The sequence below is a fragment of the Suillus clintonianus genome, assembly GCF_016758775.1.
Source record: "Suillus clintonianus strain FC179 chromosome Unknown DEU56scaffold_12, whole genome shotgun sequence".
NCBI classification, from domain to species: Eukaryota; Fungi; Basidiomycota; class Agaricomycetes; order Boletales; family Suillaceae; genus Suillus; species Suillus clintonianus.
Window position 1 is genome coordinate 589,692 of NW_024539236.1, and position 22,963 is coordinate 612,654.

General features: G+C 49.2%; 7 protein-coding genes across 7 annotated transcripts; 2 read left to right on the plus strand and 5 right to left on the minus strand.

The window, feature by feature from the left end:
- Positions 1 to 275: 275 nt before the first annotated feature.
- Positions 276 to 2,275, minus strand: DEU56DRAFT_978187 (uncharacterized protein; the record flags this gene model as incomplete). The annotated part of the gene is made up of 3 exons (XM_041359681.1): positions 1,178 to 2,275; positions 969 to 1,123; positions 276 to 912 (listed from the first exon to the last, which is right to left on the minus strand). Exons 1-3 carry the CDS (start codon positions 2,003 to 2,005, stop codon positions 276 to 278), a joined length of 1,620 nt encoding a protein of 539 aa, XP_041212312.1. The 5' UTR covers positions 2,006 to 2,275.
- Positions 2,276 to 4,708: 2,433 nt separating this feature from the next.
- DEU56DRAFT_783115 (condensin complex subunit SMC2) lies at positions 4,709 to 9,446 on the minus strand. The gene is made up of 16 exons (XM_041352133.1): positions 9,393 to 9,446; positions 9,203 to 9,342; positions 8,992 to 9,141; positions 8,795 to 8,932; positions 7,708 to 8,742; positions 7,371 to 7,661; positions 6,877 to 7,320; positions 6,655 to 6,819; positions 6,513 to 6,606; positions 6,347 to 6,462; positions 6,058 to 6,299; positions 5,872 to 6,009; positions 5,682 to 5,819; positions 5,478 to 5,630; positions 4,965 to 5,428; positions 4,709 to 4,909 (listed from the first exon to the last, which is right to left on the minus strand). The coding sequence occupies exons 1-15, from the start codon at positions 9,418 to 9,420 to the stop codon at positions 5,152 to 5,154; spliced, it is 3,549 nt and encodes a 1,182-aa protein (XP_041212313.1). The 5' UTR covers positions 9,421 to 9,446; the 3' UTR covers positions 4,709 to 4,909; positions 4,965 to 5,151.
- On the plus strand, positions 4,800 to 5,136 carry DEU56DRAFT_729924 (DUF1242-domain-containing protein; the record flags this gene model as incomplete). Its single annotated transcript, XM_041348134.1, has 3 exons — positions 4,800 to 4,909; positions 4,965 to 4,999; positions 5,069 to 5,136. Coding segments are annotated over 3 exons (213 nt in total), but the record flags the coding sequence as incomplete, so codon positions are not given.
- A 382-nt stretch (positions 9,447 to 9,828) lies between the features above and the next one.
- DEU56DRAFT_87604 (uncharacterized protein) lies at positions 9,829 to 13,279 on the plus strand. The gene is made up of 11 exons (XM_041356009.1): positions 9,829 to 10,115; positions 10,168 to 10,215; positions 10,306 to 10,386; positions 10,444 to 10,519; positions 10,572 to 10,587; positions 10,655 to 10,716; positions 10,766 to 10,919; positions 10,969 to 11,002; positions 11,055 to 11,726; positions 11,784 to 13,021; positions 13,077 to 13,279. Exons 1-10 carry the CDS (start codon positions 9,938 to 9,940, stop codon positions 13,019 to 13,021), a joined length of 2,559 nt encoding a protein of 852 aa, XP_041212315.1. The 5' UTR covers positions 9,829 to 9,937; the 3' UTR covers positions 13,077 to 13,279.
- Positions 13,280 to 13,425: 146 nt separating this feature from the next.
- DEU56DRAFT_869648 (Six-hairpin glycosidase-like protein) lies at positions 13,426 to 15,020 on the minus strand (the record flags this gene model as incomplete). Its single annotated transcript, XM_041355574.1, has 5 exons — positions 13,426 to 13,920; positions 13,974 to 14,113; positions 14,167 to 14,360; positions 14,411 to 14,800; positions 14,905 to 15,020. The coding sequence occupies 5 exons, from the start codon at positions 15,018 to 15,020 to the stop codon at positions 13,426 to 13,428; spliced, it is 1,335 nt and encodes a 444-aa protein (XP_041212316.1).
- Positions 15,021 to 15,570: 550 nt separating this feature from the next.
- DEU56DRAFT_852034 (uncharacterized protein) lies at positions 15,571 to 17,778 on the minus strand. The gene is made up of 2 exons (XM_041355202.1): positions 16,768 to 17,778; positions 15,571 to 16,702 (listed from the first exon to the last, which is right to left on the minus strand). The coding sequence occupies exons 1-2, from the start codon at positions 17,624 to 17,626 to the stop codon at positions 15,690 to 15,692; spliced, it is 1,872 nt and encodes a 623-aa protein (XP_041212317.1). The 5' UTR covers positions 17,627 to 17,778; the 3' UTR covers positions 15,571 to 15,689.
- A 231-nt stretch (positions 17,779 to 18,009) lies between these two features.
- DEU56DRAFT_87745 (OPT oligopeptide transporter protein-domain-containing protein) lies at positions 18,010 to 22,312 on the minus strand. Its single transcript, XM_041356029.1, has 27 exons — positions 22,264 to 22,312; positions 21,798 to 22,139; positions 21,675 to 21,749; positions 21,529 to 21,621; positions 21,341 to 21,465; positions 21,175 to 21,277; positions 21,112 to 21,122; positions 21,000 to 21,054; positions 20,719 to 20,808; positions 20,375 to 20,665; positions 20,312 to 20,323; positions 20,239 to 20,247; positions 20,141 to 20,185; positions 20,036 to 20,090; positions 19,857 to 19,976; positions 19,615 to 19,805; positions 19,478 to 19,564; positions 19,359 to 19,422; positions 19,270 to 19,311; positions 19,198 to 19,216; positions 19,108 to 19,141; positions 18,986 to 19,054; positions 18,731 to 18,931; positions 18,582 to 18,675; positions 18,390 to 18,526; positions 18,141 to 18,333; positions 18,010 to 18,085 (listed from the first exon to the last, which is right to left on the minus strand). The coding sequence occupies exons 2-27, from the start codon at positions 21,865 to 21,867 to the stop codon at positions 18,070 to 18,072; spliced, it is 2,301 nt and encodes a 766-aa protein (XP_041212318.1). The 5' UTR covers positions 21,868 to 22,139; positions 22,264 to 22,312; the 3' UTR covers positions 18,010 to 18,069.
- Positions 22,313 to 22,963: the final 651 nt, after the last annotated feature.

Sequence of the window (22,963 nt, forward strand, 5' to 3'; positions counted from 1 at the left end):
GATATGGTGAATTGTTCGATGTAGGTGCTACGAACAACTCTAGCAGGCTTTGTAGTGGGATGCTCACGTTTGACAGGGAACATTATAGCATATGCATTGTCCCAGATACATCTATGCATACTAGGATTACTCTACAAGAAATAGCCATAAGGGGCATAATGGTCATAATGGTCATAATGGTCGTGTCTGAATATGCTATGAACTGGTATAGGATGCGGATGTGAACAACACAAGCTTGGATAAACAAAGAAACATATAGTCTCAAGATGATGATATTACAGCGGGAGAGCTGCGGTATCCATAACAGGTGAACCAAAAAGGTCCGTGTCTTCCTTCTCCTCCTCCTCCTCGAAGATTGAGAAGTCTTGCGCGGTATCCATGACAGGTGAACCAAAAAGGTCCACGTCTTCTTCTTCTTCCTCCTCAGAGTCCTCGAAGATCGACAAGTCTTGCGCGGTATCCATGACAGGTGAACCAAAAAGGTCCGTGTCTTCTTCCCCCTCCTCGAAGATCGAGAAGTCTTGCGCCGTAACAGGCATGGGAGGCACATCAGAGGAATAGTGGGGCGTAGAGTGTGGTACATGTGGCGCCTGGACATTGAAAAGTGCGTCGGTCATGGATATAGTGTCCTGCGCGAAAACAGGGAAGGATGAGGCATTCTTGGTCACTGAGTTCAGTCTTGGGGTCTGAACAATGGGTTGCGCGCCAGAGCCGGAAGCAAAGTTCGGCCCGATTACAACTGAGGGCGGGGATGCCTGGGTCTCCCGTGTTTTCCCCTTGAATGTGGATCGCCATTGGGGTTCGGTGACTGGCAGTGGTGCCGCGGAGGTGCTGGCGAACATCTTTTTTTCCTGGTTCCTGGCACACTGCTTAGATTTCGCATGACGCTTGAGCCCATCATTGCGACTTAAACTAGTAAGAATAGATATATCAGCCCCGCGGTCACATTTGAAAGCAGGGGTACTCACTAGGAGCCACAGGCTAGGCACAGCAAGTGATTGTTACGCTGGTTATGTATGTTTGATTTCTTGTGCTCGCGCACGCTGCTTCGCTTGAGAAGGTCTTCTGTGCAGTGACGTCTCAAGCATTTGTACTTGATCACGCCATCGTCGAGTTTCTGTTCCTGATCAAACAGCTGTAAGCGGGATGGCGAGAACCAAAGAAATATTTCACTCACAAATTCTGGATCGTCCTCAGGGCGAATGCAGCGTTGTCTCGGTGTCGTCTTTCGTGCCGCCCCATTACCATTCACCGCCTTGCCCTTGCCCTTGCTCTTGGTGGTGCGCCGCACTGAGCCCCCCTCAGTTGCGCCTTCAGATGGCAATTGGGGCATGAGTCCCTGGTCGAAATGTTGGTTGTGACCAGGGTGCTGCTGCATGAGCAGCGCCTGAAGTTCTTCCAGTGTGTGCGAAGCCAGATAATTGTTTACCGCCTCGGAGGGTCCGGGCAGTTGCGCTTGCATGACTGGAACGTCAAAAGCGCCCGCGGCGGCCTGCACCTGCGGGAGGGAACCTGCGACTCCAGAGTTCGCGGTCATCGCAGGAGCGAAAGTAGTCTGCACTGGAGGAGAGTAAGACGGCATGACACCCATAGCCTGAGGGCCCGGGGCATATCCACCATAATGTTGTGGAGGGTTCGGGCCCATGACCATACCCGACTGAGGGACATAAGTGTTAGGTAGGGGAGCAAGACTTGCAGGCCTCATCATGTTCTGCAGATAAGCTTGGCCGTATTGTTGTTGTCCATATTGTGCCCCGCCAGCACCAAACATGGGAGCCATTCTGTAGTCCACGTTGGGAGCTGGCCCAAGTGCAACGCGGTTTTGATACATTTCGGGAGGATACATTCCAAACCCGGGCTGGAGCTCAGGTTCAGGTTTGGGAACGTTTTCTTGCTGAACTCCGTACTGGTGCCATCGATTGTCGACAGCAGTGCCGAAATTGAGGTTCTCGTATTCGTGCTCATTGTATAGAGCGTTCGATGAGGAGAAGGTTTGGTCCGTCATTGGATCGGATTGAGATGGTGAAGATATGCTGAGTGACGCGGTCTTGGCCTGTGGTTGGACCAGGAAAGTGACAGAATAGGAAGTCAGGAAACAAGGGTGTTAGAGCACAAGTTAGACACTTGGATGCGGAAGAGGAAATGCGATTGGTGGTGAAGAGGAGGAAAGGGATACAAGTACCACTATTTATGCTGCTGAGCCGCCCGCTTCAAGTAAATAAATGAAGTGGGTCACCTACACTGCGGCGTGTCCCTCCCCTTTCTCGAGTTCTGGTCCACAACTTGTTGCCCAGGCAAAGCGGACACAGCGCACGAATTGGAGTAATACATACAAAGGGACGCATCCGCCATCCTTTCATGCGCGCTGGTTCTGTTAACGGACAATAGTGAAACATGCAGGCCATTCGGATATTCCCCGCGCGACTGTGGAGATATTCAATTTGATCGTTGATCGCCGATCATCAGAAAACAGAAGCATTGAACGCAACGCGCTGGAGCTAATCACTGAGTACTTTCTCTTTTGGTTGTATATGTTTTGATTTTCGGTGTGCATAGGGACTCGCCGCGTTCGCCAGATCCTGCCGGTAGTCATCGGCATCGAAAATCGCAGACTCGAAAATCTGATTCACAAAATTTATCAATACAAAAACACCAGACAGGGGATCGCATGCTTATTGATAGGAATGAAAAAAAAAAAAAAATCGTGTCCAACCACGAATAGAAGGACGTATCTTTCCAACGCGTCTCCGCCAAGAACAGGCCATAAGAGCCCACGACCCATCCAACACCTCTCTTCTCTGTCAATTAACAGTCAGTCATTGTGCTCTTATCAAGCAGGTATAACTTACTGCCACCAGATCAGAACATTGAAATTAGATCCACATTCAATTACGACACATGGATTGCAACCCAGAGCAGGGTCTCGCCTGCATAATAAACAGATAGGTGGATACTGACGGTGCTGGACAACTTACCCGAAGTAGAGAAGACTAATCACCTCACCGTGTCAGTCTGGCTCACGTGCTCAGCATCTGCAAGTGCGGGGTTAACTTCATGTGTGCGGCGGGGCACGTCAGATCACATCAAGGGATCATGTAAGAAACATACCATCAATTCAATGGCAATGTCGGTCTCACGAATCGTATCGCAGATGTAGTGTCCATCGCGGAAGGTGAGACTGCCGCGCACCTACAGAATTTTGGTTAGCGCTGATCATCGACTTGACATTTGATTTGACTTGGGATTAATTCGCTAGGAATACATACGGTCTCCCCACCGTGAGCTTGGGTATTCCAACCAAGGGTCAAAGCATATATGAAGTCCCAATGAAACCCAATAAAACAGGACAAACGCAGTATAAAGGGCCTGCACAAGCCAACGTCTATCGTTTCCGGGCGTGGCGCACTTCTAAGCGTCTGCAGGATCAGGATACGTGGAGAATGATGCACATTTTCGTGTATATTTTCACACCTCAAAACACATCCCCATCAAAAGGGATTTTTTTCGATACGCACAGAGTCAGCAGAGGCGCGCAGATCAGACGACTGAATCCATCCCAGTCAAAAAGCAGGTGCCAAGACACTGACTAGCGAAAATGAAAAGACTTACCGGTGTTCCCGAGACGCAAAGCTCGGATCGAACGCGTCAACTTTAAAGCTCAGGTAACCAGTGCGGCCTAATTGTGCTTCACATGGTCGAAGGCTCTTTCAACCATAGCTATGTCGAGTACAATCAGCGTCTGCGCCCTTTCCTCCCCATGAAGATCCAACTTACCGATCAACCTCATGCACACCAAAGGCCTTACTGGGGTGTTACTTCAACATCTCCTTCTCGCCTTGTCCACATCCCGCAAACCAACGTAGACGAGACCCAGTGGAACTTTGCAAGGACGGAGAGTCTGGTGATGGATGGGGCATGCCGTTGATATTTCGGCTGTCGGTGGACTGGACTGTGTATACATCCTCTATCCAGATGACGGCACACTTGGCCGTATGCTTTGTGGTCCCAATGTCACCTCCGTGGAAGAACCTAGTATAAACGGAGAAACTCACCTCAGGGTGCCTAAAGTGCCCATGCCCAAGAAATGGTTCCCGCCAAGGGTGACGGGTGCGTGTCTTTCCTGAGTGACTGGTTATGTGCTTGTTCACGAAGGGAATGTGCGGGGTTCCTTCATGTCTGGGCGCTTGTTACAAGGGTTTGCATGTCGGAGAGGGGATTTCTTTATGTACTGCAGACGGGGCATGCGCTGGAAGGCACTGAAGTTCCATATGTGAATGCTGACTAGCGAGTATTGTTGATGGTAAACCCTGTCCGATATCATACTTGGGTGAGTCGTTCTCTGGTCAAGTCATAGTCACCTTGCACAGTAAGATGTTCGAGCGTCAACTAGCTAGAATAGAGTCGGGCAAGACTCGTTGAAAGTTGAAACAAGGTCATGAAGTCTCAATGGCTTAGTCAGCACTACGGTCGATCTCCTAGTCGATCTCCACTTATCACACTCTCACTGGACTATCTTGCTTCCAAATCATACCTGCAGCTGGATATATTAACACTTTGTTGTGGGCCGCAGATGGTAATTCTCAATTCGTGCGCGCCCATTCGTATGGGTTGTTCCCCGATGATCGATGAAGGTAACTCGACGGGTTAGCCCAGTCGCTTAGTAAGCACATGCATGTGTGAGGTAGGCCGCAGCAAACGTTTTCTAGTATCTGCAGGTCATCCGTAGGCCGCGTACGTGTCTTTCCTCATGGTATCGTTTGTCTTTATTGTCATATCGTACATTAGCTGAAGGCACAAAGTCAGCACTTTTCAACTTTCAATCCCTGCTTTTGGTCATCTTGTTGATGATCTGCACTTGCACCTACGTTCGAGCAGTTGCCCCACGTCTAGTCGATAGAAATAAAGCAGGGTATGTTGCTCTTGATTACTGTGAGAGAGTCCATGAATGCTGAGAAAGTAAACAGATTCCTCGGACTATTCTTCATGTCTGCGCGGATAGGTGCGTGTTCATACAGGCGATTTCCTGCCCGGCTTCCTCAAGAACAGCCGGCATTCAACGTATTCACAGGAGAACGCCTCTCCCCATACGTTGCATTAGCATGCGTGGCCATGGCGGCGACAATGATCGTACAGTAATCATACAGGATTATATTATGTGTACAGTGATGAAGTTGACCTATTCGCCGTCCGCTCGACTACCGACGTGCCATCGCGGAACCGTGTTCGGAATAGTACGTTTGCATTTGTGAACAGGCCCTCTTTCAGTGACACGACAATAAATTGGGAGCCCTTAAAACGAGTTCGGAATAGGTGGCCAATGTGTTGGGTATGCGAGAGGTCGAGAGCAGCATCGATTTCATCAAGAATGTACATGGGCGCCGGCTTGAATTGGAGAAGGGCCATGATGAGAGAAAGCGCGATCAAGGAGCTGTGCAACCTTTGTCAGTCTCATAATTTTACAGATGCCTGTTCCGTACCGTTGGCCACCACTCAATTCAGTTAGACTTTGTTTCCAAACAGTCCCCAGCTGTACTTTCACCTCAAGTCCCTGCATTAAGTCTTGACCTTCTGGAGGCTGAAGTTTGGCGAAGTTGCCAGGCAGCAGTTCGGCAAAGATGCCACCAAAGTCGCTACAAAAGTGGGTGAGCGACGACGGGCTGACGGTGAAGGAATCATCGTACCCGTTCACTTTCTCCCATGTCTTCTGGAGAGCATCACGCTTATATCGGTCTAACTCCTCTATGGTGTCCTCAATCTTTTCTTTATCTTTCAGAACTGTGGCCAACATCTTCTTGAGGTCCAATTCCTTCTTCTCGACACTAGTCGCAAGTCATTCAAATCAGATCAGCTCCTGAACAGTCAAAGACTCACGTGTCGATCATGTTCATGACCTTTGGGTTGACTTTCTTTTTCATTCCCTTCTGCTTCTCCTCAAGTTCGTCCGCTTTGGCTCGCAATGAAGGCATATCTTGGTCAAACTCATACTGTGAGCCGGATTTGCCAAATGACCTTCGAGAACGTCAAGCGGGTTCAAGAAAAGATCAAGGTATCACTCACTGATATTCATCTCGGATCCACTCGTGCTGCTTCTCCAAGTCGGTCACAAACTTGGCCTGTGTGACTTTATCTTTTTCAAGTGCGACAACGTCGTGCTCCAACTTTTTCAAATCGATTTCTGCGTCGGATACCCCCTTCTTCTGCTCACGAATGGCATTCTCCAGGTCCTTGAGCTCGTTATCGAATTGAGTCAGCGTTGCCCGTTCCTCCTGAAGCTTTTGCTCTGCTCTTGCGTGGTCCGCCTATGTCGCATGAGAGGCCAGGACGCTGACATGGGAGAGAATCGTACCTCGTGTTTAGCAAGCTTAGTATTGAGCGCTGCCAGGTCCTTGTGAAGCTTGGCCATTTGGGCGTGAGCACCTTTGATGTTGTCTTCGGCTTCCTTGATATCATTCTCCATTTGTTCTAGGAGTCATTAGCAAGCAGAATAAGAAATTCGAACAGCTTCTTCTCACCAAGCTCGAGTACGGCGGTTTGATGTTCCTTGTGTTGGGTCTTTACTACAACAGCTTGTTTCTGAAGAGCTGCCTTCTGCTTGCTAATCTCGGCCTGCATAGTTGGTCAGAGTGCGTTACGAAGGATGGGGGGGGTGCTCGCCTTCAATTCATTGATCTTGCCTTCCTTATTATTTTTGAACTCGTCCATGTCCTTTTCGAGCTTACTGCACTCCCCCTTGGCGGCCTTTTGCTTCTCCTTGGCTGCCTGGACAGCCAATTTTAAAGCATCGATCGTCTTCTTCAGCTCCTCCACCTCAGCACCGAGCTAGACAATGTTAGATATAAAACATTGAAGTGAATAGATAGTGACGACTATACTCACCCTTACGGCGTCGCTCCCTTCTGCCTGCTGCTCCAAAAGACTGACTTCGTGTAGCTTAATGTCGAGTTCGCGAGTGAACTTTCTCCAAGATTCTCTCTTCTCTCGGTTGGCCGCCTCTGCTCTTTCAAGTTCACTCAAACGAGACTGTGCTTCTCCTAGCTTACGCTCTGCCTCGAGGAGTTCCTGCACCCTTAATAGCGTACCGCTTCCGCTTGGAGCCGCCCCTCCACTAAGCGTACCAGAGGGGTCGTACAGGTCGCCGTTCAAAGTGACGGACCTGACCTTTGCACCAAATGTGACAGCATTGGCAGCTTCAGCGTCCTCACAGACAATGGTGTCACCGAAGACGAATGCCATGGCGCGAGCTACTTCTTCTGGGTAGCCGATGAGCGATAATGCCAGGTTGGCTTTACCCGGTGCAAGCTGATTAACCTGCGCTAATTTCTGGTGAAGGGGTGAGCACCCTTCACTGGTTGCGCTACTGAGAGACACACCTGGGCACTTAAAGCGAATGAATTGATTTTGTTAAGTGGAATGATAGTGACGCGCTTCTTTAGCTTTCCGTTCTGGAGGAGGTCCTTGCCGACTTTCTCATCTTCGACAACGACGTTGTAGAGCTTGCCTCCGGCAACGATTTCTAGTGCCTGGGATTTGTTCTGGTGCTGGGGAGGGAGCGAGGTCAAGTTAGCCACCAACCCCTTCACCTTGGTGCGGTCGAAATTCGGGTATGGCATCGAGTAATCAAAGTTCAATGACGATAGGCGCTGTTTGACTGCATCGCGCCCCTGTATGACCGTTATACAATGGCATAAAATAGGACATAGAGCATACCTCGGTAAACTGCCGCACATGTCCCCTCGCGGTCGCTAGGGAGACTTGGCTTTCTTGCTCTCGTTCGGCACTCCAACCACAGTCAGCGACTCTGCGCTTGAGCTTCTCGGCTTCCGCCCGCATGTTTTCCATATTACGCTTCCCTTGTCCGGCTTCCTTCTCTATGTCTTTCCACTTAGCTTCCAATGTTTTCAGCTCCTTCTCACTCATGTTGAGTTTGACGCGATTCTGCTCTTCCTCGGCCGACCCTTGGGCCATGCGGGCTTTTGCGTCTGCAAGCTGACCCATGTAACCACCTCCAGAGTTTCCGGTATTGCTTGATGAGAGACCAGTCAGCAGCGTCTGCAATAGCTCCTCGGATTTCGAAAGCGCTCCTTGGGTTTCGTTGTGCTTCGCTTTGACGGACATATAAGAAGATTCAAGTTCTTGAGCCTGAGTGCGCTTCTCCTCGAGGGATTGAAGGAGCTCTTGAAGCTCTGTCTCGGCACTAGCGACACTTTTGTTTTCGTCGGCGATATTACCGTTCGCGAGGTCGACTTGGGTTCGAACTTTCACGAGCTCCTTTTCCAGGAGCGTTACTTCTTCCTCCATCTTCTTGAATTTGCCGCCTTTCTTTCGCTCTGCCTCCCGTTTCGCGTTGACCTCCTGCATTTCCTTCTCGGCTGCCTTCGTCTCCTTGATAAGCTTCTTCTTACGCTTCTCTGTCGCTTCCATCTCTGCTCTCTTGCTCTCGATATCATCTTGCGCCTTCTCAACCCTTTTGTTTGCGGCTGTCCATTCCCAAGCGCGCAGTTTCCTGCCAATCTTCTCCAGTTCCGTCCGGGTCTTCTGGAACGCAAGAAATTGACGTTTCTCTTCCCGGAGTTTATCCAGCTTAGGTGTAATCTCCTCCTCAAGGAGAGACGTTATCTCCTGCACGCGCTTCTCCTTCTTTGACATCGTCTTCTTGGCCTTGTCCTTTCGATCCTCGAACATGCGGGTACCTGCAGCTTCTTCAACCATACCAAGAATTTCTTGTGGACGCATGTTAAGGACCTGGTTAAAAATATTCAAGCCAGATGTGCGAAAGCGATGGAACTGAACTTACCTTCGTGATGCGGCCTTGCATGATGAGGAAATTGGGATTGTTAATATTAAGCTGTACACTCTGGAACAAGGTCTGAATATTGCCCTGCTGCGATTTGTGACCGTTCAGGAGGTACTTTGATATATTTGGAAGCGCTATCTGTGTAAGACGTGAGTTTCAAGCCCAGAAGTACCGCAGTGGAGTGGTTATGAACGCACTTGACGCGTGACTGTAATCTGCTTCAAGTTCTCAAATCCAACCGGACTCTTCTCTCTATCTGAGTTGTCAAAGACAATTGTTACGCTGGCCTTGGTAACACCAGCCTGGCCTCTCTTATAAATAAGATCCTGCTGGTTTTGAGCTCGCATCTGCGGCGGGTGAGTGAGTGCGCCAGTTAACTAATATGAGGCAAAGAGAGTTCGTACTCACTTGAGACATATTGGTTATACCAAGAACAAAGCAAATCGCGTCGAGTATGTTGGACTTGCCGGATCCATTGAGGCCAGTGATAGCATTGAATGATGAATCCCAGCCCGTGATCTGAGTCCGGACTGGATATGATTTGAAACCTTTGGGGCAAATGACATCCGGCAACTGATTAAATTACTAGAAGTCCTACCTTCGACCACGAGTTCTTCTATCCGCATGATTGAAGTTTGGTGTTGGATATGGTAAGACGCGACGCGACGCGTGTTTGTAGCGGAGATCCATTCACATTGCACGTGACCAGTTTGACATGGAGATTTCAAGCCAAAAATATTACGTCAGTTATTAATATTATGTGCTAATCGGCAAGTTACACCTGTGGGCCCAGGAAGCGTCTATTGCGCGGTGGATTTGGCGTCTATCAATTTAGCCGCCATGATGCTTCTCATGCGTCAGGAATGCAATTCAAATGGTTGTCTCCTCGTACTTCCATCCAGCCTTCAATACTGCTTAGTCGACGCCGAATGTAATATTGTGTCGATCAAAGCGCTCAGGATTTTTAGCACGGATTTGCACAAATACTCCTTTTTCGCTTCATTTTTGCGTCAAACTTCAACACACATTTGACCATGAAGCTGAAGCTTGAGGGCAAAGAGATCCTCCCTTCAAACTTACCAACTAGATTGTTGGTAATTTGGCCAAAACAACTGTCACCTATAACTCAGTGTTCTGCCTATCATGTCGTTGTCAGATTCAGATGTCTCTGACTTGACAGATTTGTCTTCTGACGAAGACGACTTCCCTCTATCCAAAACAACGAGGACAACGGCGTCAAAGAAAAGCACTAAAGAATATAAGATTTCTGGTGTTCTGCGCGCGCCGCGGACCACATCATATACAGCCAAATCACTCTACGGTAAGGCGAGCGGCTTACTAGAGGCGTTTGTCGTGCATGACCCTTCTTACAGACCAAATCATCGACAATGTGATTGACCTTGACCCAGAATACCAACGTGGTGAGTCTCTCGCCCTGAAAGCACCCCCCAAACACGGCTCTCATTTCCACTTTGCTCGCAACATCTTCTGATGTTCCATCGTGTTCGCAGATGTTGTATGGCCAGAGCTAAAGCAGTCTGGTCTTATTGACTCTATGTTGCGAAACTACTACATGCCTCCAGTTATATTTGGCAAGTCCATTTACCACCAAGACTCGACCCATGCATTGACAAAGGATGTATAACTAGCGGTATCAACAGCCGATGATGGTAGCGAACTGCGAACTTGCATTGATGGGAAACAAAGGCTGACTTCAATACAGAGGTATATACAGTAAATGAACGGGAACAATTCGCTGATATATCGTAAACTTCAGGTTTATAGATGGGCAGGTTTGTAATACCATCATCTGCAGTGTCATTGCCTCGCTAAAATTGGATTTACTAGATACCACGTTAGTTGATACATGCTTTTGCTGCATACACTCACTCAATTTCGCTTTCTATCACAGATAAAGATTCGTACGTCCCTTTAAGCCCCCTCTGATGTACATTGTTCAATACTGTCCAGGTTTACAAACGAAAGGCTTTGGTACAGATTGAGCGCCACTAAGGCTAGACGAAAGCTCCTTCCGAAACAACTTATCAATCAATTTGCGAACAAGCAGATTGTATGCGTCGAGTACAGCGACATCAATCCAGATCAGGAGCGTGAGATTTTCCAGGTCAGTGCTGGAGCCTCGTTGCATACTACTAGCTCACAGGATGATTAAGAGGGTCCAACTAGGCGTTGCACTTACTCCTGCGGGTCAGCACTGCATTTCGCATCATTATGAGGTAACCTGACGCACACGTTGTAGAACGCATGCAAGCAATTGTTGGCCCTTGGCCCACGGTCATTCGGGAGATTCAAAGTCAAGTACTTGGCGAAGATGGATTTCAGGGTTACCTTGACTGGGGTCACGCACGAGGACGTGACTTCCAATGTGTGGCATCTATAGGCTACCTCATTGAGAACCATCCCAAGCCCACTGTTCCCTCCGCCCCGACACTTGAAAAATGGCTCTTGAAGAGCGACCCTGTCTCTCCGAAGCTCCGCGAGGACTTGCTAGACACGTTCCGTGTCTTCCTCGTCCTAGCTCGGGACCAGAAATACAGTCGCTCGCTTAACAAGCCTACTCGAGTTTCTCCCATAGAGTTTGTGATGATCGGTGTCCTAATTTACCTCTTCCGTGATCGTCTGTCGCTTACTCAACTCTCCTCTGCCATCGAAAAGATGCGAAAAGACGTACGCGATGTCCACCAAGATATTCGGGCAAACGGCAGAATCACCAAGCATATGTTGTTGTTCATGAGCGACAGGCTCAAAATATCCGACCTAAGAACCGATGGGGAAGGTGATAAACCTGCCGCTGGAAGACCTACACAAGCCAAGAAACGGAAGAGGGTTGTGGAATATGATGATGACAGTGAGGAGGAGGAAATGCCTCGCAAAATAACCGCCTCCAAGGCACCACCCGCTGCATCTTCGAGTGAGCCGTGTTGTCAAACTTTTGTTGATAAACCGTTCATTGACTACTTGCATATAGCTTCAAAATCAAAGTCTTCAGGATCTGCTTCCCAAAAGAAGATTGAATCCAAGTCAAATCCTGTGACAACAAAACTGTCAGCTGCCCCTGTAGTGCCCCAATCAAAACAAAAAAAAGCATCCCCAGATGCTCGACCACCTGTTAAAAAAATATCGCAAACTCCAGTGCAGGGAAAAGCGCCATCTCCAATATCCGCTCCTCCCGCGGCATCAACCAGGCCATCGTCACCTTTCACGCAAGTACCTCCCCTCCAATTGAAAAAGGCAATTTCGGCCCACCCTACCAGACCTTCCCCTGCACCTGTTAGGACCGAAGCTCGGGTTTCTCCAGCAGTAAAGTCGGAGCCACGTATGGCTTCGATATACCCTTCTCCCGCGATTCCATCCAGTGTACCAGCGACTGATAGGCTTGGTCCTATTCGAGCTGCGAAAGAGGCTATTCGAACAAATACTGGTTCTCAGATCCAGTCTCCTGTTGCTCCTCACGCAGAGCAGGGCACGAGTTTCGTGTCAAATCTTGGCTTGAATGGTTCGACAGCTACGCGTGATCCTCGCCGTGCTGGGCCATCTCCACCGGCTGTCGCTGTTCCGCCACAACAAAGCCCAAACCCGCTATATGACGGTATGGGGCAACCATTCCAAATCAACCCCGCGGAGGTTGAAGCTCTCTTGCGGGCACGTGGACTCATGGTGCCTCATAATCAACAAATGACAATGAACTCCCCTATTGCGTTGCCTGAACAGGCTATGGCAGCTGTGCAGTCAGGATTGAATATTTTAAGCGGGGTTAGTGCTTCTACTCCTGGTCCTTCGAATTTTTCGCAGGGCGTGTCTGCCAGTGGTTCCGGGCAGGGTATGCAGCCGGTTCCGTTCTTGCAGTATTCCCAGGGAGGCCCGCAAGCCCCGCTGTACTTCCTTGGCCCATCGCAAAATGGGTTCTCAAACGGGACTCACCCTGCTCCGCATCATTCCCTCCCACATCGGCCGTCATCAACTGCACCGGCCTCGATCAACACAGACGTATCAACTGCGCCGCCGCCGCATTCTGCGTCCTCTACTGGATCGTTCAAAGATGACCGACGATATAGTGACTATGGACGACGGGACTACTCGAGAGGCGGTGGGCCTAAAGACTATCGACGTAATGATTCCCGGCGGGATTCAGGTGGGTGGGACAGTCAGAGAGAAAGGGATGGTGGCTGGGGTCAAAGGGGGAGGGAGAGCTGGCGAAAAGCATAGGTGAGCACGAGTCCAAGTTGTGTCCATCCATCCCTGTATTTATTTGATGTTCAAGGCGTCAATCAAGGCGCTAGGAGGTATTCGGCAGTCCTATCAGCACCATGCGCTAGCCTCGTTCTTGAAGATTTCATTCATCTTGTAGCATGTTTAGCCCTTTTCATCATCATGACACCATGCTTCTCAGACTTCACTGCACCGCCGACTGGCTTCATTCATTATACCTATTGCAACCCGTTTATAATAGATCCATAACGACCACGTCTTGCCTCTGGCTTGTAGATAATGCTAATATGCATCATACCGTATGAACTGTATTGTGAGGGTTCTAGTGAAACAATATGCGTTTGAGTACAACATTCCAATGTCAATAAATCAGCCATAAATGGTCTATGACGAAACCTTAATTAGCAAATGACGATCATTAACCAGGGCAAGGCCACCATAGCTCCTATCAACGAGACATGAGGCCGAGCTTCGTGAGCGCTATTTGCACCCTTTGCCCCGTCTGCAACCCAGTCACGCCATGCAGCTTGCATCTCAAGGATGAACGCTTGTCCCTCTGGACTGTCAGAACCCTGCGCGCCATAAGCATATGGATTCACAACGGGTGTGAGCCATCCTTCCGACGTCAAGTGGAGCATGCCGGGCGTGGTCGTGCCCGTTGCGGGAGGTGCGGATGTTGTACTTGGCGCTGGTGACGTCGAGGTGTTGGTGATGGAGATAATGGCACCAGCAGTAGCTAAGAGCGCCTTGCGAACCTGTTCAGCGAGGGGGATGTATGTGTAGACGTTGGAAAGGAGGGACAACCGATAGACCGTGCTGGCCAGTAACGCAGCCGACGAGGTATCATAGAACGTGGTACTGTTATCAGCGTAATTATAGAACAATCCGTTGGAATTCTAATCTGGTGATGAGACATACTCTGCCAGACAGGTTTTGAGATTGGACGCACAATGTGGGTATACATTGCTCCGTGAATCTCTGACACCCAATTGGCAAGGTCGGTCTGTTGACTCTTAAGCATATTCGCGTACGGGGACCGTTGAATAGTCCCAAGGACCCGTATCATGCCTGCCGCCGCCCACGCATTACCTGTAATTGAATCGTCCAAGGGATTCCTTCTACGCTCAGGGGAACCTGCACACCTGTCGACCAGTGCCCATCGTCATTTCCTGTCTGACCAAGTTGTATATGCTTCCATAAATTTCCGGCCGCCGTGTCTCGAAGATATTTTCGGTACAAGCTGATCTGTGTGTATGCTTCAACCAAAATGGTCTGATTTTCCGTCAGGACGCCGTAATATGCCAAAAATGGAGGAACCATGTAAACGGAATCACTCCTGTGAGAGGATGTTAGCTATTTACGGGAGTGTCACCGCATGACTCTCACCAAAGCTGCAATTGGTCCACTCTGTGAGACAAGGCACCATCGCTGGTCTTAGACACGTTTTGGAACAGGTAGTCGAGTTGGTCCCGCGCAGCTCCTGCATAGTCTAGTCCATCCAATGCCCACTGCCCCGTCCAGTTAGCAAGTAACACAGCAACACCGATACTTGCTGGATCTCCTGCGCTCGTATCATTGATGAGGGGCTGGGGACCAGTGATATTGGACAAGCTTCGGGTGACGACGATGTTGTGTGCAATCGTGAACACTTCGCTAAGCGCACTTGTTAGATTGGATGGAATGCTCTGTGGAGGTGGGACGGGGTTGAAAGACACGACAGAGTATGTCGGCGCATTGAGCTCCAGGAGTGCCTCAGCTCGGGTTCCATACTCCCAACTGCAAAAATAAATGAGGTAGTGAGATTCATAATCTTTTGGGTCATCGAGTAGAACAAAGAAGTGGGACTACCCAATGTAAGATTTTTTGCGGCCTTTATTCACCTGTGCACTGCGCCCTGGGCCAGTCGCTGGCTGATAACGGATATCTGCGCACTTGTAAGGTTCTGTGCCCTTGCTTGACTGTACAACCCCAGTAAGAGGCCTGTCACAAAAAGCATCATGTGGAGTTGAAGGAGAGTGAATTTTCGCCCGAGGGACTGGGGCAACATTGGAGCAGACTGGCTTTAAATAACACCAGGTCCAGGTCCAATATGTCAGAGTCAGCCACATGCGACTTCCGGATAAATGCTTGGGACTGATTCCATGGCGGGCGACGTTGATAACCACACTTCAAGGGCCACTATCAGTGATGGAGAAAAATAGCGATAGTGATTGACGCCAACCGCCGTCACATTCGCTTTCTCCTCCACAGTCATTGGTGACTGGGAATCGTAGCGTCACGAATATATGACACCCGACATTATAGTCGATTGGCTGCTACGGTTGCTGGCTGCTGTAGCAGTTGACTGTCAAAGACATTCTCCGTAGTGATTAATTCCTATGATTTGCCTATGAGCCTTGACGATGGTATGGGACAAAGTAAGATCTTTGGTACGTAATTATAAGGATTAAAATGACTTATCTCTATCTATGGTCTCCGCCATTTGTTCTTAGCTAGTTCATCTATTCAACGGATTTTTCCGGGTTCCCGCCCGGGAAAATCCTTATGCTGGCCAATCCTCGCAGCCTGTGCTTCCGCGAGGCTAAGTGAGACCAATTAGAATGACTTTGATGTGATAGGGCAAGGGCGGCGTAAGTAGTTCTACTAATAGCTATACAGTCCCACCCTACCCGGTTACGCCGTGATCTGCTTCAATTCCCAAATTGTCGAGCGCCCGGCGCCCTCTCCAAACCCAGTAAGTCAGCGTCAGCTCATCATTGAACCACATTCCCACACTTTCTACACCAGCGCTTGGCGCAGCAGCAGGAACATCCTCAACCGAAATATCACCGGTGGTAGATTCATCATTCCCGGTCTGGATAACTTCCTTGTCGGTAGTAAGAACGGCTTGTGCGGCAAACGGTGCAGTTTGTTCCGCGCGCTTTCGCTCCTTCGTCGCGAGTCTTTGTGCTACCCGAAGCTCTTTCTCCGTGAGCGGCGCTTCCTGAGGGTCAGTTGGCAGTCGGAGATCCTCGACAATGCTTGCGCCCGAGGCTGATGCAGTAGCAATAGGTTCTCTTTTAGCCCCAAGAACAGGAACAATATCCCAAAGACCGCCGCTTTGTATCCACCCGGCAACACTGCTCTGCTTCTTGATCTCGTCCAGGACGCCTATAACTGCAAGAATGGTAGGATCATAGGGCTCAGCAGATGATTGAGATGATACGCGTGCTTCTTCCGCAGGTGGAATGGGGATGGAAGACCGCTCTACATGAGCTGAGGTTGATCCGACTACACTCAGATCAGAGTCTGAGGAGGGTAATAGTATCTCCGCCAGATTGGTTTGGTCTGGCACAGATTCATCCGTCTTCCGTTTCCGTCTTCGCTTCTTTAATTTGGGCATTTGCTGTTGTTCAGCCGCTTCTATCTTCTCGCGCTGAAACTGCTGAATGTCTTTTTCCCTAAATGAGGAACTATACTCGGGTATGCAGACATGATTGTATGGTTGGAGACGGGCCTTGTGAGGAGAGTCGTCGAGGAGAAGGGTGGTCATGGCGGAGTGTGCCACCGAAGGAGCCAACCCAGCTTTCTCAGCGGCACAATCCGCTTCTGATGTCACCGCGATCTCCGCTGGGTTGGTCCCTAATGGAAGCAATGTCCAGGGCTTTGTAAGATCCTTGGTCGTCAGCGCTTTCCGGTCTGTCAATAATATCAGTAAAGCCTAACATTGTCAATCATTCAAGGATTGGTGGCTAAATACTTACGATAGTCCTCCTTAGTTAGTCCCAAACTCCCGCGGTCCCAGACTGCGACAAGCTTGCTTTTGAAATCACCGAAAACCTTGTCGACCATGTCCGCCACACTATGGGGTTGTGCGGAAGACCAGACCATGGTGTCCAGCCATTCTTGAGTCTCTGGCGCGAATAGATACGCACGAAAAGCGGGTATGTAAGGACGCGGCTGCACCGCACGAAGGCGCGGTGCTGGGCCAGTTGGGATGCTGCCATGCGCGTCTTTCGGTCGTGCGCGTGAATGTTGCGACCGAATAAGTAGAGTGCCATTCAAATCTAGTATGAGAAGCTTTCGGGAGGTGCGAGGATTGTCGACGATGTGTGATGGCTCGAGTGAGAGTGCCATATACGCTGGATCTGGTTCCGCAGGCGGTGGAGGATGCGGCGTTGGAGATTTCATGCGCGGTGCAGGAATGGGATTCGAGTCGGGTGTTCGGCGGAACGAAGGCGAAGCAATATATGGGGCATGCGAATCAGTTCTTTGAGCACGTGAATGGTAATGTCTCTGCGGACTACTGCTTCGTTGCCTCCGCTGTCCTCTGTTAAAACTCTCGGCGTGATAGTAATCATCAGCATGTTCACGACTGCGATTGTAGTCGATGGGGGACTGGTTCTGATTTTGGCCGTAATACGGATCATTGTTGCGCCAGTAGTTATATCCCTGACTTGGCTGAGTATCTGCATAGTATCCGTTGGAGTAGTAGTTGTCTCCGTACGGCTGCCTATAAGAGCTGCCATAGGTCGGGTAGCTGGAACCACCGTGTCCGTAGTAGCGATCATCTTGGTTTTGGCTATAATTCCCTCTTCCGCGCCACCCGCGATTGCGTGACATCAGATTCGCTGTTCTGACTAGGACAAATGGGAAGGAGGTCCGAAAGGACGCCCACGAACGCAGAGAGATCAGCTTGACGGTGTAAACACGAGACACCGATTTACGACAATCTGATCTTTGACAATGCTGCGAGTGGTTGGTTGAAGTCTGTCGAAGCCAAAATTTACTGTGGGTAGGCGCTGTGATCTCTATATAGACATACTTGGGTTAGGGTTAATACATTGTCAAAGCCGGATCAACCGCCGCTTTATTATCAGCTCTATTCTAGAAGGGAAAACTAAACTTAGGATTACGCAGATCGCTACGCACATGGCCTAGCGATTATTTCAAACCCTCCGCGATAAGAAGAAAAATCTTACAGTTCGTCAAGAATTTAGATTTAGGTCATATCGATTTACAGGTCTCGTATATATCACATTGTCAAAATAGTAGCAAATTGGCAATCACCATGTCGTCGGACTGCAACGCGCCCGTGAGACCACTGCTGAAAGATACAACGAACACAGCGACTCACCCAAAAGTAGCACCGTCTGATAATGTCAACAGCGGCGTAGCCTTCCCATCAGCCGTGGCCAGAAAGACAGTATTGCCCCACCACGACTGGATGGTGTCCAGTGCAATTGTGCCGTTGTTGGGGTATTGGAGGCAGAAGAAGATCAAGATGACGGATAAGGCCAAACCAGAATCCATGGCAGCCGAAAGGACATCTGGTAAAAAAATTTGTGTCAGCGAAAGGTAACGCGAGACTAGTGGGGCCTCTTACAATTGTACTTTGTCCACCAAGAGAAATGTTTACGACGGATGACGTATTGGAAAATGAATCCAACGATTGCCCATGGGACGTAGTTCACGGCACTCGCTGGAGGAATGGCCCCCATACCGCTGAAAATAACGGGGAAGCTGTACTCATGTAGCCTTGTGAGAAGTGTGCCTTGGTAGCGAAGAGAGAACGCACTTGACATAACGGATGAAGCTATTTGGCCACTTGAGCGAGATTAGCCATGCGACGACCGGGCAGACAGCGCCGATGAGGAAGAAATATACAAGCGCTTCGTGCAGGAACCTTAGATCCACATAAACTCAATGTGGTCAAGAACTACACACCGTGATAGACCTGGCCTGACGAGAACTGTCTCTGTGGACCGATGACCCCCCAGATAAAGCTGGCGGTTCCGAAGACTTCTGTGTTGGGACAAATGAAACCGTTTTTCTGGTGGGGGTTGCAAATGTCTGGAATGTTGGAAAACATCCATGCTTGCACACCAAGTTGTACGGTTCCTGCGATGGCAGTAGCTACGACTTGACCTGTATGGCATTCAGTTAGGGGTGCGTGATTGTAGGAAAATGGAAACAATTAACCCCAGAACATGGTCCGCGGAGGAATCTTCATATAGTGACCAAGTTTGAAGTCGGAAGAAAAAGTGAGAGCTACAGGCTTTCTAGTTAGAGGCGCGGGTAAATTGACAGGTGGGAAGGCTAACCTTGGGCCATGGTAATGTATCCCCAGGTCTTGAACTGAGCGGGGAAAAGTGTTACTTCACGTCCCCATATGGTAAATATAACATCCTTACCATCATCATTGCAATGGGCCTGATGCGATTTATTAGCTGGGTTGTCAAATGCACATCTATTTCGCGACTCACCTGCCCGGAAGGGCATACCCAACGATTAATTCAGTGATAACGCTGTTGATGTTAGCTTCATCGCCATTAATTAATGATCCTTCACGCACTTCAGTCCAACTTGCTGGTTGGTTATGGCTTGAATCATCCCAATCGGGATGACGTAAATAAATGCTGTAGAAACCGATCAGTCTCTTTCAATCGCAAACATTTGACAGGGATGAATCACCGATAGCCAAGGCCAAGACGAAAGCCCAAACAGGGAACTCCGTGTGCCACACCTCAATGGAGATCACACCAATCACAAACATCGTCACTGCATACTAATCAGCGGGATGATGCAAAACTTTCCAAGGTATAACACACCCAATACGATCATGTACCACCATTCTGGCACCTGCCTGTACTTGGTCATGAGCCTGGCATGGATGTCAGGCTGCTCGTGCATCGAGCGTCTGCTCTGGACCCATATTTGTTTCCGGAAGAACAGCAAGGAGTGCATGAGCGTTGCAGTGATGGAGGCGAACGACAGGGCGTAGGAGATGGCGAAGGTCGTCCTGGATCGGGATACATGAGCTGCAATAAAATATACAGTAGAAATGGCGCACGAAAGGAACAGAGGGCTATATTCCTCATATGCAGTCAAGTTAAGAGAGGCATCTGATTTGATGATGCGGGTGATGTTGTATGAGGCGCCGGTGTTGTCGAACGATGTCCTCGAGGAAATTCTAATAGCGGCGAACCATGTTATCAAGGTGTGCTGGGTACGCAATAAAATAACACATACGGCATATACTTGCTATCCCAGGCATTGGTGTAGTACAACGAAGGGACAACGATCCCTAGATACCTTTTAGCAAACAAAATCACGCGGGGAAGCCAGAATGCTTACAAAAGAAGAATACGAAGCCGGCCGCGATGTTTGCCTCGGCCCACCCTATGCCAAGAGAGATTTAGGTCCGAACTGACGGTGTGTTTTTTCCCACTTACATGGCGTGGCTTTGTGTAAGGTAGTGGGTCATAACTTGAGCCTCTCCCCGACAAAGAATATTCAGTGACTCACCAAGCGGACTACCTGGAGTCAATAGTTAAAACACGATCCATGACGATGTGACTAAAAGCCTACCAATGTAAGAAATTTGAGCCCAGTCGAACGTGACCATGCTCATTCCCAATCCGCTCACATACCCAAACATCTGATTGACGACGATGTTGTCTGGTGCGATCCAGCATACCCATGAGAAGTAAGATAGACCCTGAAAGAGGTACCCAGGTACAAAGTACCATAGGAGACCACCCAACCATGCGTAAAAGAAGAAGCGTTCACGTGAAATTCCCCCGCGGGTGCCTATGCCAGCATATGTCTGCGAATGGAGTGTGTTGAAGAGAGCACATGTCACGAGGTTGGAGGGCCATACTGTGCCAAGGTAAGTTACGGATTTAAGGTGGGAAGGAACCATAAATTCGTACTCATCGAGGGAGGCTGCACGAGGAATCGCCGCAAGATACCACCGATCGAAAAACCGATAAGCTGAGTAGACATGACCACCATCCATTGGTCTTTCCCCGCAACCGTATCCGCGGGTTGACCGAATAGGGACCATGGACCATAAATGATCAGCAACAAAGCCCGACAATCGAGAAGATCGCCAAGATGGTGATATTTTGGGAAGGTGTCAAGAAAGTGAAAATAATTAAGGAAATGATACATTCCGTGAGTTAAGGTTCGCGATACTTGCTCAGGAACTCACAGATAAAGCTGTAAGTTTGTCCATAATAGACTCGTTGGACCGCAATGATATCAGTCTGAAAGCGGCGACATCATGTAAACACTTTTGGCAAGTCCACAGCTCAGAGACGTACAGCATAGGCAGCTGAACACTCTGGTTAGTTGTAAAGCGGAAATTAAATGATTGAAGTACGCACAATATCCACCCACAGTGGCCATGATAGTAACCAAAACATGTTCTTTAATCGAAAATGGTCCGGGATTCATCTTTACGCCAAAAATGCGGACATTTGGCACGACCTATTCAGTCCAGACGCGGGTCATCGTCAATGATAAATAAACATTTTAAAACAACTGGCTTACCTTTGCCCAGGCGCTACCTACAGGGAAAGAAAGCAATTGTGCCGCGATACCAGAGATAGTCACAGAGGGATAGCGGAAGAAAAAGAATTGATTCAGGCCGGCAATCAGAACGGCCCATGCGATGCCTGCAAATCATGGCCATCAGCGTCAAGCGTCTGTTTCAATGGAAAAGAAAAAAACAAGCATACCCATAACCCATGCGCGGAACGAGTTGCAAGGGATAGAGGGATCATCCGTGTTGGCTACAGCACTGCGGACCTCTGGGTATGGAGAATCATCCTCTACAGAAATAGTGAGGTTGTGTACTAAGACCAAAAATTACGGTAGGGTTCACCAAGAACTCCAGCGACGGCAGCGTCACGATCGATGTTGGGATCATCAAAGTCAGCGATGGTCTCGAGGACCTCTGCTATACACCAAGATAAGTATTGGAGGGAGGGGCGTTGCACCGACTCACCTTGAGCCTTAATATCACTCTTTTCGAAGTCGGTTGGGCTGTACCGGTCATCTTGAAAGTCAACCGCCATGTTGAATGTATGACTATTGCAACGGCGGTGGTAGGAGATATCAGGAATGAGAGTTCCAATATTTAAGACTCAAGCTGGTAACCCTCTTAAACTGCTTCGGGAGCAGATTCGCATGGGTCTTGGATGATAAGGGGCCTGAATGTGCCAGATGAATTCAGAGTATTCTTGGGGGGTTTCAATCTCATGCCAACGTGCCACCTGTAGCCTGAGGGACTTGTAGGCCCGTTTCCTCGGCCAGACATGAAACATTCATCCTAATTCAGGATGGCTATCTCTTTTAACGAGAAGGGACACGAGGAGAAGTTGTATAAATAGCATGTTGGTCAAACGATGTGTAAATTCATTGTAGAACCTGTTAACGGTGGATTTCCCAGCCCTATGCAGAGAAGGACGTACCATGCTGATCAGAGAACGGTAGCACAGGATGCCCCGGGGCTGAGATCCAATTGGACAGAACCCCCTTCGGCCAGTCAGGCAGACTCGACCGAAGCAAAGAAGAAGCGAAATAAGCGAAGGGGTCTTGCTCGTTTCGAAGCAGCCGCTGAATTGAAGGCACTTAATCTCAGGTTGCACGAACACACAGCGGCCAGGGGCCTGGATCTCCTTGGCAGTTTACACGCGTACGACAACCTGCAAAATGAAATCAGCTTCCTCTGGGTGAGCCTTACATACAGCGCAACTTGCGACGCCCGCTGAGCACGGGCGGCGCCTACTGCAACAGCTCCAGTGATCAAATTGTTCGTATCATAGATCCACGATCCATTAACTCACCGCTGTTGGCCGATCAACTGTGTTTCGGCGATAATTACGCAGTGTATTGAGCACTCAGTGTTACCCCGAGTAGTCACCATGCCATCATCAGAAGTTTCGTGTGCCTACTGGCACGTGCACTCACATGCATGTGTAATTAATGAAATTGTACTTGACAAGATGTTGTGGTGTTGCAATGCTGAATCCGAGTCCGCGCAGCCTTTCTGAATCCACTCTGAAGCTGAGAAGACGATGCATATGGGATCAACAGATATCATTTTGATCCGGTCCTTATCATATCTTAGCCCAATACTCCAAACATGGTGGGTGTGCATATGGACTGCCC

Excerpts from the sequence above, each read along its gene's own strand:
- DEU56DRAFT_783115 (XM_041352133.1), bottom strand. The coding sequence starts at position 9,420 with ATGCGGATAGAAGAACTCGTGGTCGAAG. Across the intron at positions 9,142-9,202 it reads GTATAACCAATATGTCTCAA|ATGCGAGCTCAAAACCAGCA; the intron begins GTGAGTACGAAC and ends CACCCGCCGCAG. Across the intron at positions 6,820-6,876 it reads AAGGGAGCGACGCCGTAAGG|CTCGGTGCTGAGGTGGAGGA; the intron begins GTGAGTATAGTC and ends AACATTGTCTAG.
- DEU56DRAFT_87745 (XM_041356029.1), bottom strand. The coding sequence starts at position 21,867 with ATGGCGGTTGACTTTCAAGATGACCGGTACAGCCCAACCGACTTCGAA. Across the intron at positions 20,809-20,999 it reads ACAAACTTACAGCTTTATCT|ACCAATGGATGGTGGTCATG; the intron begins GTGAGTTCCTGA and ends TTGCGGGGAAAG. Across the intron at positions 19,565-19,614 it reads GTGGTACATGATCGTATTGG|TGACGATGTTTGTGATTGGT; the intron begins GTGTGTTATACC and ends ATTAGTATGCAG.
- DEU56DRAFT_852034 (XM_041355202.1), bottom strand. The coding sequence starts at position 17,626 with ATGTCACGCAATCGCGGGTGGCGCGGAAGAGGGAATTATAGCCAAAAC. Across the intron at positions 16,703-16,767 it reads ACTAACTAAGGAGGACTATC|ACCGGAAAGCGCTGACGACC; the intron begins GTAAGTATTTAG and ends TATTATTGACAG.
- DEU56DRAFT_87604 (XM_041356009.1), top strand. The coding sequence starts at position 9,938 with ATGTCGTTGTCAGATTCAGATGTCTCTGACTTGACAGATTTGTCTTCT. Across the intron at positions 10,216-10,305 it reads TGACCCAGAATACCAACGTG|ATGTTGTATGGCCAGAGCTA; the intron begins GTGAGTCTCTCG and ends TCGTGTTCGCAG. Across the intron at positions 10,920-10,968 it reads AGGAGCGTGAGATTTTCCAG|AGGGTCCAACTAGGCGTTGC; the intron begins GTCAGTGCTGGA and ends AGGATGATTAAG.